This window comes from Chinchilla lanigera, unplaced genomic scaffold (assembly GCF_000276665.1).
Source record: "Chinchilla lanigera isolate Chin_1 unplaced genomic scaffold, ChiLan1.0 scaffold00008, whole genome shotgun sequence".
In the NCBI taxonomy this organism is placed as follows: domain Eukaryota; kingdom Metazoa; phylum Chordata; class Mammalia; order Rodentia; family Chinchillidae; genus Chinchilla; species Chinchilla lanigera.
Genome location: NW_004955409.1, coordinates 9,016,532 through 9,032,619, shown reverse-complemented (window position 1 = coordinate 9,032,619; position 16,088 = coordinate 9,016,532). Strand labels below are relative to the sequence as shown.

The 16,088-nt window shown below is 44.1% G+C and overlaps 1 protein-coding gene across 1 annotated transcript in view; it reads left to right on the top strand.

The window, feature by feature from the left end:
- Positions 1-1,636: 1,636 nt before the first annotated feature.
- Cdkn3 (cyclin-dependent kinase inhibitor 3) overlaps positions 1,637-16,088 on the top strand; it is a 15,764-nt gene continuing 1,312 nt past the window's right edge. The window contains exons 1-7 of the mRNA XM_005376768.2: positions 1,637-1,844; positions 3,838-3,920; positions 5,568-5,623; positions 6,436-6,480; positions 8,963-9,185; positions 12,531-12,562; positions 14,201-14,304. Of these exons, the coding sequence (XP_005376825.1) occupies positions 1,836-1,844; positions 3,838-3,920; positions 5,568-5,623; positions 6,436-6,480; positions 8,963-9,185; positions 12,531-12,562; positions 14,201-14,304 (552 nt within the window). The 5' untranslated portion in view covers positions 1,637-1,835. The remainder of the gene's footprint in view (positions 1,845-3,837; positions 3,921-5,567; positions 5,624-6,435; positions 6,481-8,962; positions 9,186-12,530; positions 12,563-14,200; positions 14,305-16,088) is intronic.

Here is a 16,088-nt window from a genome sequence, read left to right as displayed (position 1 = left end):
CGGATTAGCTGCAGTTTGCCACAGTGAATCTCCAGCCTGACTCTTCTACCCTCCCTCTCTTTTCTCCTGTACACACACTTCACCAGGCCTTGAATCACTCAGTCAGCTATTCCCAAAGAAGGACTGGCTCTTTCCTAGGCGGTGCACTAGATAAATGATCAGGACAAAGAAGGTAAGAGGTTAGGTAAGCTCATGCTGAATAAATTTATGTTGTAACTTTCTGAACATTCAGGGCTCCATCCTAACTTATTTCTGAACGTGTTGTGCCTTTCTAGGTAAGGGTCATAAAAGTGCTTTATTGAGAAAGTGCCCTTGTCCCTTTGCATTTAACTTTTCGTACAAAGGCCCGATGGAGAAAAACAAGTGGTTAGGAGAAAAAAATGTAAGGTAATGACTACTAAATGGAAAACACGGTTTTGTAAGGACAAAAGGAAAACCCTGGAAGCTGAGACTGGGGGGGGGGGGTAGACAGTGAGGAGGACATTAACAACCTTCGTTTTGAGAACTGTTTGTAGAAGCTTCCCTGTCTTCGTGACAGAAACTCCTCATGCTGCCTTTCCTAGCTGCTGCAGGTGCTCTGAATCCAAACTGATGCCTGAGCCTGTCACAGTAAACGTCACCCATGCAATGTCGTGGACCAGCAAAACTATTCGGAGCTAACTCGTCGAAACTCCCTGTACAACCTGAATTATTTGGAGTGGAGTGAGGGGTTCTAGGGTGGGAGGCCACAAAGTGGGGGGCCATTTTGGGGTGCTTTACCTTACTGCTTGCTCAAACTATGTCCTGCGTGGGGTGCCCTAACAATCTAAGTTCTGTTTCCCACGGCGCCATATGCAATCTTCCGGGATCGTACTTCCGGTGTTTGTGCTCTGTCATGACACTGCCGTACCCTGGGAGATTTCAACTCTTTTGGCCGGAGTTGTGCTGCACCTGGATCGCGTCACGCTAGCGCACAGAAAATTTCATACGGAAACTAAGGGAGGAAATCATCTGACTTTCTAAGATAGAGCTTTATGGTTAATGGAACTTAGCTAGTTAAACCTGGGACCCTGAGTAGGGATATCTGGTTTAGATCTTGGAATGGTAAAGAACATAAAATGTTGAGCATATAAAATATGTTTATACTCTGGATTTTTAGTCTTTACCATAGCATTTATATGACTAGATATGGCTGTAATTACGAAGTTCATACAATATGTTTTTTTTTTTTTAAGCTTTTTTTTTTCCTGTACCGGGAATCGAACTCACGACCTTGCTCTTGCCAGGCAAGCATTGTGCAGCTCAGCTAAATCCCCAGCCCCTGTTTTTTGTTTGTTTGTTTGTTTGTTTTTTGAGTACGATATGTTTTCCTGTGAACACGCCAGCCCAGTGCTCCGCACCACCACTACGTCATTAAAAACCTTTAGGAAAAGCAAACAAAACTTCCCTGTAGCAATAAGCTCCTGCCAAAGCGTCCCAAAGCTCTGTGGCTACTAGGAGACGCTTTCGCCCCGCCCCTTTCCCCCTCCCCCTGCCGGTCCCTCGAGCCCTCCGCGCTCTTAATTGGCGGGAAGAGAAAGCCCTCCAGCCAATCAACGTCCTACAGGGTCCTCCTCCCGCGCGTCTTTCAAAGGCCGCGTAAGAACCAATGAACGGTTAAACGCCGAACCAGGGAACCCGGAGGCGGAGTAAGAAACAAAACGATGCTGTGATTGGTTCCTAGACGACACCGTGCGTAACCACCCCCAAAGATGCACCAATGAGCTGCGGGGATAGGCGGGCTCGGGGCCGAGCGGTGGCTGAGCGGCGGTGCTGAGGGAGGAGGCCGCGCCGGTCCGGGCAGGAGGCGGCTAACGATGAAGCCGGTGAGTCGGGCGGGAGGGGGATGGAAGGAGTGGAACCGCGGGCACAGGAGCGGCTCTGGAGCCCGGTTCTTGAGCGGTGCTGGCAGCCGCCCTGGGGGTCGGGAGGCGGCGCGGGAGGAGATCCGCGCAGCAGGGTCGCGATGCGGAGGAAACTGAGGCACAGCGGCTTCTCGTGGGGTAGCAGCCACACAAACTTCAAACCTGGATTCATAGCATTTGCTTCAAAGGGGCCGGGGATGTAGCTCAGCGGCACAACGCCTGCCTGGCAAGCGTAAGGTCGCGAGTTCGATTCCCGGTACCGGAAAAAAAAAAAAAAAAAGAAAGAAAGCTTCGAAGGAAAACTCTGGCCAGGTGCTGAGCTCCCCGACTCCGACCACCTGCTGCCAGGGCCGGCAGCCTGGGGCAGGCCCCGCAGGCGGATCCCGAGCAGCTCAGAACCACGGTCGACACGGACCTGCCCGTGTGATCCGCCGGGGACACCCAGGCTGCGGGAGCACAGAGCGCCAGAGCGAGGCCGGCCCTGGGCGGTGACACCGGCTCACCCCGTTTCCGTGGGGGGCGTCGGCTGCCCTCATCCGGCCCGCCTGCCCCGCTTGTCCCCAGAAGGAAGAGTGCTTATGCGATCCCAGGCCGGGGAGGAGCTTCTGCCCGCCCCCCTGGTCACCCTGTCGCGCGGGAGCCCGCCCTGTCCACCGCGGCCTGTGCCCGCGCCGTTCCCTCTGCCTGCGTCTGGGGTGAAGACGTAACACCTTCCCTTGGCCACGGCTTAACCACATCCTCCGCTTGGCACTAGTGAAGCGAGCGTTTTGATCTTCATCCCCATTCCGATGTCTTACTTATCAGGTGGTTCCAGCAGGGAGCGAGAAGCGGGTATGTGTTTGTTTGGGTGCTTAAATTCCACCCGGGAGTCTCCGTGCCTTCCTCGTTCCCCGGTTCCAGTCCTGCCGTTCAGGAAGGTGGCGCCGGGCCGTTCGCCTACACTCCCCTACCACCCTGCTCGGCTGTGTGGGTTTTGTTTCGTTCGTTTTGTTTTTGAGCCACGGGGCAAGTGGAACCTCCACCCTCTCTGTCTCTGCCTCTGCCTGTACTTTGACCTCACGTTCCTGAATACAAAAGCTCTTTCCCTCTTTGCTTCAGTTGCCTCAGCGTCTTCCCCATCTGCCTAGAAGCATCTTGCTCTTCCTTCCCAACCCAGATTAAGCCCTCCTCTATGCAGCCTTCTGCGACTCCTCGCTGCTCCGTCCCTCCTTTCTCTGCTCCACAGCCCACGCTTCCTGCTTCATTCTTGCACGGACACTTTCCTCCTGCGGTCAGAGCACACGCTGTGTCGACAGCTGTGGATCTTTGCATCTTCACAGCTTGGCAAATGAGAGTCTAAGAGATGTTTGTGAACAGATGATCCAGTCTCCTCGCTTGATAGTTGAGGGAAACTGAGACCTAAAGTAGCTTATCTGAGCTGGTGTGGTGGCACACATCCGTGATCCTAGCACTTGGGAGACTGAGGCAGGAGGATCATTGCAGGTTCCAGGCCAGCCTGGTCTACATAGTGAGTTGAAGGCCAGCCTGCACAACATAGTGAGACTCTGTCTCAAATAGAAGGATATAGGACAGGATATAGGATACGATAGGATACGATAGGATACGATAGGATACGATAGGATAGGATAGGATAGGATAGGATAGGATAGGATAGGATAGGATAGGATAGGAAGGATAAAATAGGATAGGATAAAGTAGAATAGGATTTATCTGAGATTATATGAAGGCCATGATCAGAAACCAGAGTTCATGGTTCCCAGGCCCACTCTCCTTATTAATAGAATGGCCAGTAGGAATCATTTATTTTTGAAATTGCTGGTGTCTCTGATAAGTCCAAATTGATAACTGCATAAATTGCAAATAGGAATTCAGTGGGTGTTTAAGCAAGGATCAGCTATGCTAGAAGTGTGTGTCAGTATTCTTTACAGCTGTGTAACATTAACTTTTTTTTAAGTCTATCTCAATCCAGGCGAGTGAGTTTGACTCCTCAGACGAAGAGCCTGTTGAAGATGAGCAGACTCCAATTCAGATCTCATGGTATGTTAGCATTTCTGATCGTTGAGCTAAGATATTTGATGTTATGTCATAATCTCTGTAGACTCTAGAGTGCCTTTTGAAAATATTAACGACATCTTCTGCTGAGTATATAACTGTAGTCTTTAAGGGACCCTCTGTGATATAGAGTAAGGCTTTAAAAAAAAACATCGTAATGGAAACAAGTTAAGAGTAGAGGTAAGATTTGGAAATGATCTCCCACCAAAATCTACTTATTCTTTTTAAGACAAAAATAGTGTACCAAATATAGGATAAACTATTTAATCATTTTTTACTAAATCTTGGATAAATATAACTATTTGCCACAGTAATGCCTCTATCAGCAGACATTAAAATAAAAGGCACAGCCGAGCATAGTGGTGCACGCCTGGAACCCTAGCACCAGGGAGGCTGAGGCAGGAGGATCACCGTGAATTTGAGGCCAGCCTAAACTGCAAGCAAGACCCTATCTCAAAAGAAATAATAATAATAACATAGAATAAAAGCCACATAGATGTAATAACCAAAATGTTCTACATGTAGTCTACTTCCAGCCTTACCTTTCATTTTCCCCCTAAAGCCTCCTTTTAAACTCAGAAGTTCATCTAATTTCCAGTGTCAGATAGTATTTGTGTGATGCAGGAGTGCTTTCTTCTCAGTTGACCTCCAGACTAGGAGACCAGGTGAGCCTCTGTCCCTGAGTACTGCAAACTGGGGACGTGATTTCTTGACATTATTTTGTTTCAATCAAAATCTATTACAACAAGAACAGGGTTGCCTGTGGTTTTCACTGTAGGAAATGATATCTGTTAAGGTGTCCCTACCAAAAAAAAAAAAAAAAACCTTAAACCAGTAATGTAAGTGAGTGCTAGAGATGAAACTGTCAGAGGGTCACTTTCTAGCTCAATTCCCTAAGGTTGAGCGTTCTTTATCTGGAGCGTTCAATACACTCCAGAACCCAACATTTTGAGCATCTACTTGGCATTCAGAAGGGTTGGGGTTTAGAGCATACAAGATTTCAGTCTGGTAAAGTCTACGCAAATATTTCAAAAGCCAAAAAGTCCAAAATCTGAAACACATCTGGTCCCCAGCACTTCATACAAGGGATACTCAACCTATAATACAAAACATCTCAGGTAAACACACCACAGAGTGGCTCTGGTATAGTATGCTACCTGCTGTGATCTAGGCATTGGTATCTTTAAGGTAAATTTAAATTAACTGCTATTTTAACACTTGAATTATAAAAGTAAGTAAGTCTCTGTTTTAAAAACATTTAGTATTTCTAGGCCTTTTTGTGATCCACCTATTGGTATGAACTGTGAATTTTTGTCTTGGGACTTTTGTAAAACTTTAAACACTCCTATTCAGTAGCAAGTACTCATGTTGGTTAAGTTGAATTTGAGTTTCCATTTATAACTTTTTAAGCAACTGAAAAGTAACCTTGCCAGGCATGGTGATGTATGCCTGTAATCCCAGCATTCAAGAGGCTGAGGCAGGAGGATCACTGTGATTTGAGGCCCGCTGGGTTACAAAGTGAGTTCAAGGCCAGCCTGAACTGCATAGCAAGACCTTGCCTTAAAAAAAAAAAAAGAGAGAGAGAGACAGTCACAGAGAAGAAAAGTAACCATGACAAATTTCTCTTTTCAGGCTACCCCTGTCACGAGTGAATTGCCCTCAGTTTCTCGGCTTATGCGCTCTTCCAGGTAGGTAACACTGCAGTGGGTCTCCTACCATAGCCTGAGGACAGGGCTGGTGTCTTGGTTACTTTTCTCTCCTTGCTGAGACAAAATACCTGACGCCCAGAATTAAGGAAGGAAAGGTTTATTTAGCTCACAGCTGTGGAGGTTTCAGTCCATACTCAGCTGGTTCCCAGGCAGAGTGGCACATGGCAGAGGGCAACAGGTCATGGCAGTGGAAGACAGCAAAAACAACAAGAGCAAAAGGGAGGAGTAGAAGACAGGGAAAAGCAAGCCTCTTTTACTCCCTTATATTGTATGCAAACTGTCCTCCCCCAGGCAGGGGCAGGTGTAGCACTCACACCCATAATCCCAGCATTGGATCATGGATCAATCATAAACTCGCAAAGCCCTTCCCATGACTGCATGAGGATTTGGGGGGACATGCAGATACAAACCATAACAGCTGGTCAGCTAACAAACCAGACTGCACATTAAGATAAGGCCCCAGAGCAGCAGCAGGGTCGGAAGCCCCATAAAGGAACGCGGACCTACTCCTCAACTCTTCCAGACCTACTTTCAGAGCTCTATGTTTCTGATTTAGCTGTTTCAATAAAAGTAAACCCAGAGGTACCGATGATGCTGAAGACTGTGCTCAGGGAGGTGTGGATCTCTATATTAAGTTCCTAAGAATCCAAGAAAGTAAAATTCATGTTAAAATGGAGTTGAAACATATAAATGCTCATGTGGGATGACTTTCTAAAGTAACTGTGTATGTGTCCTCTCTGCCTGTTATAAATAAATACTGACTTTCTGCTTTGCCTTGTCATTATGGATAGGTTGCAAATTTAAAGATGTCAGAAGAAATATTCAAAAAGATACAGGTAGGTGGAATACGACACAGCCATACAAATAGTTTTTTGAAAAACAAACTGAAATTTCATTGTCAAAAGGAACAAACTATAGTCTCTTCTGAAGATATAAAATAAATGTTCATTATTTTATGACGTTGCAAGCTATAAACGTATCTCCATGTGTAAATAAGTATTTGTGAAGCACACAGAGAACTCATGTACTTAAACGTGGTGTTGCTTTTCACTGATTCTAAAACTGAAGTTAGAATGTGGAAGTGGGAAAAAGTAGGTAAATAAAACAGATTTGGCACTGCCTGGATTTTTGAACGTACTGTTCCCTGTGGAGTTGGCTGTGGTCATAGAAATTAAGCCTGGGCTGGGAACCCTGAAGTAGCAGTGAAATTGTCCATCTCAGGTAGAAACTTTAGAAGCCAGAACCCTGGTAGGAGAGGCAGAGTGGGAACCGACTTCCATGCCCAAGGGTGCTCACACCACTGCCGCCTCGAGTTGAATGGTTTGTGATGCGTGGGTAGCGTGATCTTACTAACAAGAGTGAATTTTTCAAAATATTTTATTCAGGTTGGCCTAGACTATCTCAAACCTACTAGTCCCACTCACATACTTGTAAGTCAGAAAACAAAAATGTATAATGTACTTTCTTTATTACGTACCTAGCATAAAAGACTGAAAAGGCTAACAGATGAGTTGACACTTGCAGTGTATTCGTAAAGATTTTTCTGCTTTAGACACACCCACTGTGGTAGGAAATTTCCATTTGGATAATATTTAAGTCATAAGCGAAATATAATTTGAGTCATTGGTTGAAGATCAGTCTTGGATAGCCCGGAATGCCTTGTTCATTTAGTGTCTTTTATAGACGGCTTTTGCAGATTTTTTATGAAAGGCTCTTTTTGTTTGTTTGTTTCGTTTTTGTTTTTGAGACAGTGTCTCATTATGTAGTTTAGGCTGACCTCAAACTCACAGCAGTCATCCTGTCTCAGCCTTGTTTTGCAATATAATATTAAATGGAATACAGTACATAAACAGACAGAAACACCATTTGGGGGGACCTAAACTCTCCCTGCAACAGTTCCTCTGCTGTGACTGAGTCATGTCTAGGAACCATGTGACAACCAGGCTTTACTTTGGATAGGAGAAATTATCCAAAGTGTGCGAAAGGCAAATAGAAAACTACCTGCTCTTTTAAGAACGGTTAGGAATCTTAACTCCACATGAAATTTCCCTTAATCTAATATATCCTAAATATTATCATTTTAGCAGCTTTTCAGAATAAAGCAAATTATTAATAAGATAGTTTTTGGCTTTTTTTTTTTTTTTTTTTTTTTTTGAGACAGGGTCTTGCTATGCGGTTCAGGCTGGCCTTGAGAGCTCACTTTGTAGCCCAGGCTGGTCTCAAACTCCAAATGATCCTCCTGCCTCAGCCTCCCGAGTGTTGGGATTACAGGTGTGCACCACCACACCTGGCTGAGATAGTTTGTTTTGCGTTAGTAATATTGAAATCAGATATTTGGTGTACACCTATCTCTGAATTTTTGACTAGCCACCTTCCCACTGCAGATCTAGGTGTTCATGGTAAAGGACACTTAATACTTTAGCAGCTTAATGTCCTTGTGTTTGGGCATGGGGACAGTCTTAGATCAATCACAATTACTTATTTTGAACCAAATGCTCTAAAGTATATATTGCCCTAACAAAGTTTCGGTGTATACAATTCTTACAGTAATGTTTCTCGGTTCATATTATGATAATAAATATAGCAACATAAGTTTAAAACACTTAATGCTTTATTTTCTAGGGACCTACTCCACTCCCTAAAATTAAGTACACACTGGTATGTGGCACAGTGGAGATGTGAGGGAGGGCACAGAGCTGTGCCTAGAGACTTAGATACGACACTTGCAGTAAAACAGCAAATGATGCTGTCTGCAAGGGAAGGAAATGTGCTAGCACTCCTCCTCAAGAGTTGTTCGGGTCATGTGCTTTGGTTTTTGCTTGTTGCAGTGCTGGTGACTGAACCTGTGTGAGGCAAGCACTTTTCCACATCCTCAACCCTTTTTATTTTTGAGATAGGGTCTCACTAAGTTGCCCAAACTGGCCTCAAACCTGCAGCCCTCCTGCCTCAGCCTTGCCAAGTAGCTGGGATTACAGGTCACTTCGCCCAGCTCAAAGGTTTCTTTATTTTTGAGTAGTTGGTATTTTTCAAATTTATTTTAAAGCAATATTTATGGCAAAAACAATTTTCGTTTCTGCTGGAAGAACAACAGAATTGATTCATCTTGAAATGCAGTCGAAAGTATCTTGATTTAGAAATCAATCAGGTTTAACTCTAACCGCCTTCTGGTTCTGCTGTTATAAATAGGCATTTCAAATCTATGAATTGTCACTTGTGTGTGGTTTGGTTTCAGAAGCTTTATCTTCTCCTTCCCGACCATATTTAACTCTGTAATGTTTTGTGTATATGTATGTCTGTGTGTATCTTGGTCACTGGCAGAAGAACTAAAGAGTTGCGGTATACAAGACATATTTGTTTTCTGCACCAGAGGGGAACTGTCAAAATACAGAGTCCCAAACCTTTTGGACTTCTACCAGCAGTCTGGAATCATAACTCACCATCATCCCATCCCAGACGGAGAGACGCCCGACATAGCCAGCTGCTGCAAAGTAATGGAGGAGCTTGCAGCCTGCCTCGGGAGTAACCGGAAAACCCTAATACAGTACGTCCCCCTCTCCCTCCCCCGCTGCGTGAGGAAGTGGTTTCTTGAATTGCTCAGGTGTTAACATATTTTTGTTGCAAGGATTCAAAGAATATAATGCATGGACAGTACTAGCCCAATGCCTAGCGCAGAGCAAGCGCCCAGATATTTACAGTTCCCACTTTCCAAGAACAGGACAATAAATAAGTAGATTTGGAGGGTTTTAGAATAAGGTTAGCGGGGCTTTTCTTCCTTTAGTGTTACCTCAGACCTTTCATGGCAATTTTGGGACCTTCCACCGGCATTATTCTTGTAGAACATCTCGCTGATTGGCTAGTGTATGAACAGCTTACTGTATCTGCTTTCAGTAGCAGGAAAATTCATTTTTTAAAAAATATACAGCAAAAAAAATTATTCTCAAGCAATGAAGCAGCTTAAAAAATATGACTTGAAAATTACACTTGATACGAATGTGCCTCCAGGGTGAGGTGGAGCTCTCCCTGCGCAAGATGCTGGTAGGAATCTTGTTTATCACAAAATAGCCTAAGGAAAGGGAAGAAACAGAGAGACATAGCTTGGAGAAAAGGTGCGAGACCGTGACAGTGGGCGGGAGAGTGTCGCACCCCGAAGGTGAGGATCGAGGCTGCACACCACAAACAGCAGCTCTGCCGGAAGTGCGCCCCGCAGGGCAGGCCAGCCAGCCACAGCCAGAAATCCGTTCCTTCCCTCAGCTTATTGTACATTTCTCATCCTAATGACTCCTTTCTAGGTATTGTGCTAAATAGTTTGACACCTCAGAAACCCCAAAGGTGTCACTGCTTTGAGCTAGGGGCGAACAGACTACCCCTAGCCGGATAGTCACGGTGAATCCGCCACCTTCTCCCCTGCTCCCTGCAGCCTAGGGACCTCACGCCAACAGTGCCAGTTCTGAAGGCTGACCCATTCTGCATCCTGTAGTTTCCAAACTTTCCCAAAGCAGTCCCCCCTCTAGTTCTCGTTCTCTCTCTCTCTCTCTCTCTCTCTTTTTAGACAGGCTCTCACTGTGCAGTTCAGGCTGGCCTTGAATTCACTTTGTAGCCCAGGATGGCCTCAAACTTGCAGTGATCTTCCTGCCTCAGCCTCCCGAGTGTTGGGATTACAGGCGTGCGCCACCACGCCCAGCATTTGGTTCAGATTCTAAAGGCAAAATGTCAGAATAGATTCAGTTGTCTTTGCTTGTCTGATAAATATACATAGACAAAATAATGTTAGATGTAGCCAGTGAAAATATTTTCCAGTTTGGGGATCCATTTTTCACAACAGTTCTGGTTCTTTATAAATAAATTTTTGAAAGCAGCCCCTACCGAAGTTTCCAGAGCCACACACTAGTTCATTTTGGTGAAACTTAAGAGTTGTATCCTAGCAAGCGTGGTGTCTGGGCAGAATACAAACAAGGACAGACGGGTGGGTCACCGTGTCCATGCTGAAGGTTTCAGGCAGCCATAAAGCATCTGATGGCTAGGAGTTTTCCTTGTTCTAGATCTTTTGAAGGTGTCCAAAGTGTCCAGTCTTTATCCTTTTGTTAAAGATTAATTTTCTGTCCATTCTGCTGCCTTTCATTGCCCACACTGCTAGAGAGCGGTAAGCTTCTCCCTCAGCAAGGAGGTCTGGGAAGCTTCTCCACTGTCCTGTCCTCTGCCAGCGCTGTCTGTCTGGTGCTGCCTGGACATTTTCAGCCCCTCATGAGGCTGGTGAACTGTCCCCCTCCTGTACTGCACTGTTTCCTTGGGCAGCTGCAACAAAGTGCCAAGAAAGGTACCCTGCAACATGGAAATGCCCTTCTTCCCTGTCCTGGAGGCCAGAAGTCTAAAATCAGGGTGTTAACAAAGCCGTGCTCTCTCTAAGCCCAGGCTTTTCCCTGCCTCTTCCTTGCCTCTGGGGTTGGCCAGCAGCCTTCAGCATTCCTTGGCTCATGGCTGCATCACTGCACTCCCTGCCTCTTGTCACCGCATGGTTTCCTGCAGGTCTGCGTCCCATGGAGTTTTACTCCTTGAGGACACTAGTGGTATGGGATTAGTGCCCTATAACCTCATCTCAACATGCTTATCCTTGCAAAGACCCTATTTCCAAATAAGGTCACATTCGCAGGTACTTGAAGGGATAAGGACTTCAACTTGTCTTTTTGAGGGACATAAATCAACCCATATCACCCACTGTGTACCAAATACAGACTACAAGTGAGACACAGTCCCTCCCTGGGGAACACACTGCTAAAGATATAACCCGGAAATGAGGGAAGATCGCAGCATCCTTCCTGCAGACATGCAGAGGCAATTCCGGAAATAACGAGCTGGGTTTTGAAGGATGAGTAGGAATTCACCAAACAGAGAAGATGAAAGTACCTCCAAGTGTAAAGTAGTATTAATCTTGCAGAAGGTCACTAAAATGATCTCTCTCTGTGTGTATATGGTAGAACCAGATCTCTCTGGCACAAGGTTATACCTGGTTACTCTTCGTAGAAACCAAGTTCATGTCAGTTCCCATTTTGTCTACAAACCCTGCAGTGTAAGTACCTGGCTTTACCTACCATACACTGTGCTTTATCTACTATATACTACAGTACTTGGTAAGTCATAGGTTCATTCACCCTCTAAGCAAATTAGAAGGTGTGTAATTTGGTTTTTAGCATCTCTGAAAATGACTAAAAATATAGTTGTGCAGCTCTGAGGTTGATCCTCCTTTTTCTGGGAAATCTATGTTTCCAAACTGCTTTCTGCACAACGCTAGGTAACAGTAACTAACATTCATTTACTTCTTACTCTGTGCCAAGCTCTATGCCCTTTACCGATGCCACCTCGTTCATCCTCACCGATAGAAGTACTAATGCTATCACCAATTTATAGGTAAAAGAGGCCGAGCAAGCTTGAAGATCCTGCTTCGCTCACACATCCAGCAAAGGACAGAGCTAGGATTCAAGCCCCTGCTTTAACCCTCTCTGACCTGCTACTTCTGTATACTCGTAGGAAAGGAATGAAGAGTTATTGTGTGGACAGCATTTGTCCTGCAAGCAACAGACTTTTTTCTAAAAGAAAAGAAAGTGGCAGTAAAAAGCCTGATTTCTATTTACTTAGTAGCACCTGCCTTTCTCAGATGCAGATCTCGGGGTTTAAAGAGATCCATAAAAGGGTGCTGTCCACCTTGACCCTTCTGTGTGTTCATAGCACTTCAAGTAAACAAGCACAGTTCGCTCGTGATTGACTCAGTCAGTGCATTGGCACTGTGCTGAGCGTAAGAGCTATAAGTGGTTGGCAGGAGAAAACAAGTCTTTATTTGTAACTTGGGTTGGCATAAAAATATACAAACTTCAAAACTGTATTTCCCTTTCAGCTGTTATGGAGGACTTGGGAGATCGTGTCTTGGTAAGAAATCTATTTTTATTATTAATTTTTTTAACCTCAAAATAGCTAAACTCCTTTTTCTGGGCCATATGTTCACTTTATATTAAAGTGAGACAGAACACAATATCAGTTTCCAAGACTCCAAGGACATAAGGTTCCAAGCATGGGCGTTCCCTAGAATGCTTCGGTGGAAATGGAAGGTATTTGCAGCTCTGTAGAGGATTCTGTATGACTTCATGTACAAGTCTTAGCACCTGCGTTATTTTCCTAATGTTCTACCTGTGTAAGTACTATTCTTGGCATAACTTCTAAATAGACAGCATAAATAAGTTAGTTATTTATTGTATGTTAATTTTTAAAATTTAAATATGCTGGGGAAAACAAAAATAGTTCATAAAAGCTCTCACTAGAGTCACATTTATTTCTTTTAGTGTTGAACAGCATCAAAACGAACTTTGTGTTTCAAAGGACACAATCAAAATTGAAGACAACCCATAGAAGGGAAAAAAAATATTTCCAAACTGTATTTGCTGAAGCACTTGTACCCAGAATATACTCCTACACCTCAGTATAAAAGCACAGCCCAATTTAAAAATTGGGCAGAGGCTCTAAATAAACATTTCTCCCAGCAAAAGACACAGTACCTGAAAAAGATAGTCAGCATCATTAGTCATCAGGGAGATGCAAATCAGAGCCACGGTGGATGCCACCTGACACCCAATCAGGATGGACTAACTTGGGGTGGAATAAAAATATCTGAAAACAAAAATGGAAAGTAACAAGTATCAGTGAGGCTGCCCCAAAATGACAGTCTTCAAAACACTGCTGGCAGAAGTGTAAAATGGTGCTGCTGCCTTGGGAAATTAGTCTGTTCCTCAGAGTGAACCAGGGTTACTGTATGTGTCAGCAACTCCACTCCTAGGCATAGACACACAAAAAATAGAGCAATTAAGCACTTGGATATGAGTGTGTTCCCAGCAGCCATTAATCACATGTAGCCAAAGAATGGAAACAGTCTGAATGTCCACCAGCTCACAAATGAATGAACCCAGCATGGCATATCCATTCCACACAATGGAATAATATGCAGCCATAAAGAGGAATAAATGGATACATGCTGTAGTGTGAACCGTGAATACGTAAGAGAAAGAAGTTAGACAAGACCACATACTATGTGACCCCAGTCATGGGAAATGTCTAGAATATGCAAATCTACAAAGACATCAAAAAGTGTATCCATGGTCACTTAGGGCAAGGATTGTTGGGGTCACAGGGGAGGGGGACAGCAAAGGGTACAGGGCTTTCTTTTGTACAAAAACGTTCTAAAATGGACTGTGATGGTTGTATGAATCTGTGGAAACATCAAAATTCACTGAATGGTATACTTTAAATGAATTTAAGAAATTGGAGGAAAAAGGATGAATTATAAAGTATATGAGTTACTTCTATCTAAAAAAAAAAAAAAAAAAAACCCAGAATGAAGCATGTTAAACTTTAGATCATAATGTAACTGTCAAAAGCACACACTAAAAGGTCCTAGTCTTTTAATTCATTTGGAACAATTACACCACACTGAGTCCTCAGCACCAAGACAAGTCTAACTGACTACCAAATGTCCTGCCCCCTCACTAGTGGTTGTTTTTCTCTATGTCCTCTTAGTAGCCGCTTGTCTCCTCCTATACCTGTCTGACACGGTCTCACCGCAGCAAGCCATAGACACCCTGCGAGATGTAAGAGGGTCCGGGGCCATACAGACCATAAAGGTAAGGAGCGTGACCGTTCCTGTTGGTTGTGGTTAGGAACACCCACGGCACACACGTACAGTGTGACAGCACAACCTAAAGGGCATTCAGATGAAAATCCAATGCACACTGTTACTCAAGCGCACCTGGGTTTTTTGGTTCACATTTAGTTTACACACCTCGTTACCTGCAAAAGACCACAGTATTTTAAACAAAATAAAACATCTCAACTTTCCACTTCACTCTCCCAATACTTTTACTGCTCAGTTGTCGTTAATTTCTTGGATAGATTTTTGGCCAGAAACATCTAAAGGAGATCCTACTGTCTCCCTGAAACATTGACCAAAAATAGATTGAAGCAGTGCTTATTGTCTTTTGCTGTGGATAACTGGTCACCTTCCATTTCCCTTCCCCTTAACACTTGAAAAACATTACAGTAGCAATTGGGAGGGGTCTTGCTATATATTCATCAGGATACCAAAAAGACTGTAAATGTCACTGTAGATCTGTAAATAAGATCTCGCCTTCTTTTCCCAAAGCACCCTGTCTCACTTTAAGATGAGACCCTTTAGTAGCATTCTAAAGAATCCTGACCTTTAGGCTTCAGTACATCTTCCCAAGGGCCAGGGGCCTAAACCGGTGCCATGCACAGTGGATTACTGTAATTACTCAGGAAGTCACCGAACAACCTGTCAGGCTTCAGATCATTCACAAAATAATTCATACTGTACCAGATCTGATTACGTCCACATCAAATGGTGCTTCAAATTCAGGAAGTTCAAGTTTTCTTCTCTTTGACAAAAAACCAAACACATGGTGGAACAGAAGTACGAATATGCTGTGTTCTCCATCCTTAATCCTGGGAAGACGAGGCCCACGCTAGGGTGAGCATTCAGCTCATCACCCCGACATCCTTTGGGAAACAGGCTGAGCCATCTGCGCTGGTTCAAGTTTCAGTGTCCCAAGAATGATATGAAATGAGATGATTGGCAGAGTAAAAATATCCTGCAGGAAACTATGTTAAAAACTCCAAGTAGAAGTATTTAAAACTTTTTTTTTTTTGTCTTTTTGAGACAGGATCTCACTCACTTTGTAGCCCAGGCTGGTCTCAAACTTGCAAGGATCCTCTTGCCTCAGCCTCCTCGCGAGTGCTGGGATTACAGGCATGCACCACAATGCCCGCATTGTAAAACTTACTCTAAGATTTTGTTGTTGTTGTTTTAAGAAAATCATTCCAAATTGGCAATGTCATCACAAAAAGCAGAGTAGGGCTCCTATAAATTTTCTTGAATGTCACTGTTAATTGCTATATAAAGTGCTCTCTGCCTCATCTATACTTACTCTGTAGAGAAAAATACTAGCAAAATGAATGCCCTTACTTAGTGTTTGCTATCCTATCTGATCCTGCCAGTAAGGAAGAGATCCTCTGGGTTTATTTTTTTTTTTAACAGCCGAATATATTTATTGAGGGAAAGAAAGCTTCTGTCCAAGACAGGGACAGAAGGAAGGCCCAAGTGAGTTGCCCCAGACTCTGTCTTTTCTAGGGACTTTTATAGAGCAAGACCATGAGGTGAGGCGGGTCCAAGATAGGGGAAAAATAGGAAATTACAAGGTGGGCATGAGATGGGACAAAACTATGGTCAGCCAATAAGAATTGTTCAGGTAAAATTGATTAAACTGGGATCAAATGGGGAAGCGAGTCACATAGCAAGCGGGCATGAATACAGAACAGGGGCTTTTCCTGTAAGAGGTTGGGTCAGTGACCCTTCAAGGTGATTGCTACCTATTTAGTATCAATCCCTGAT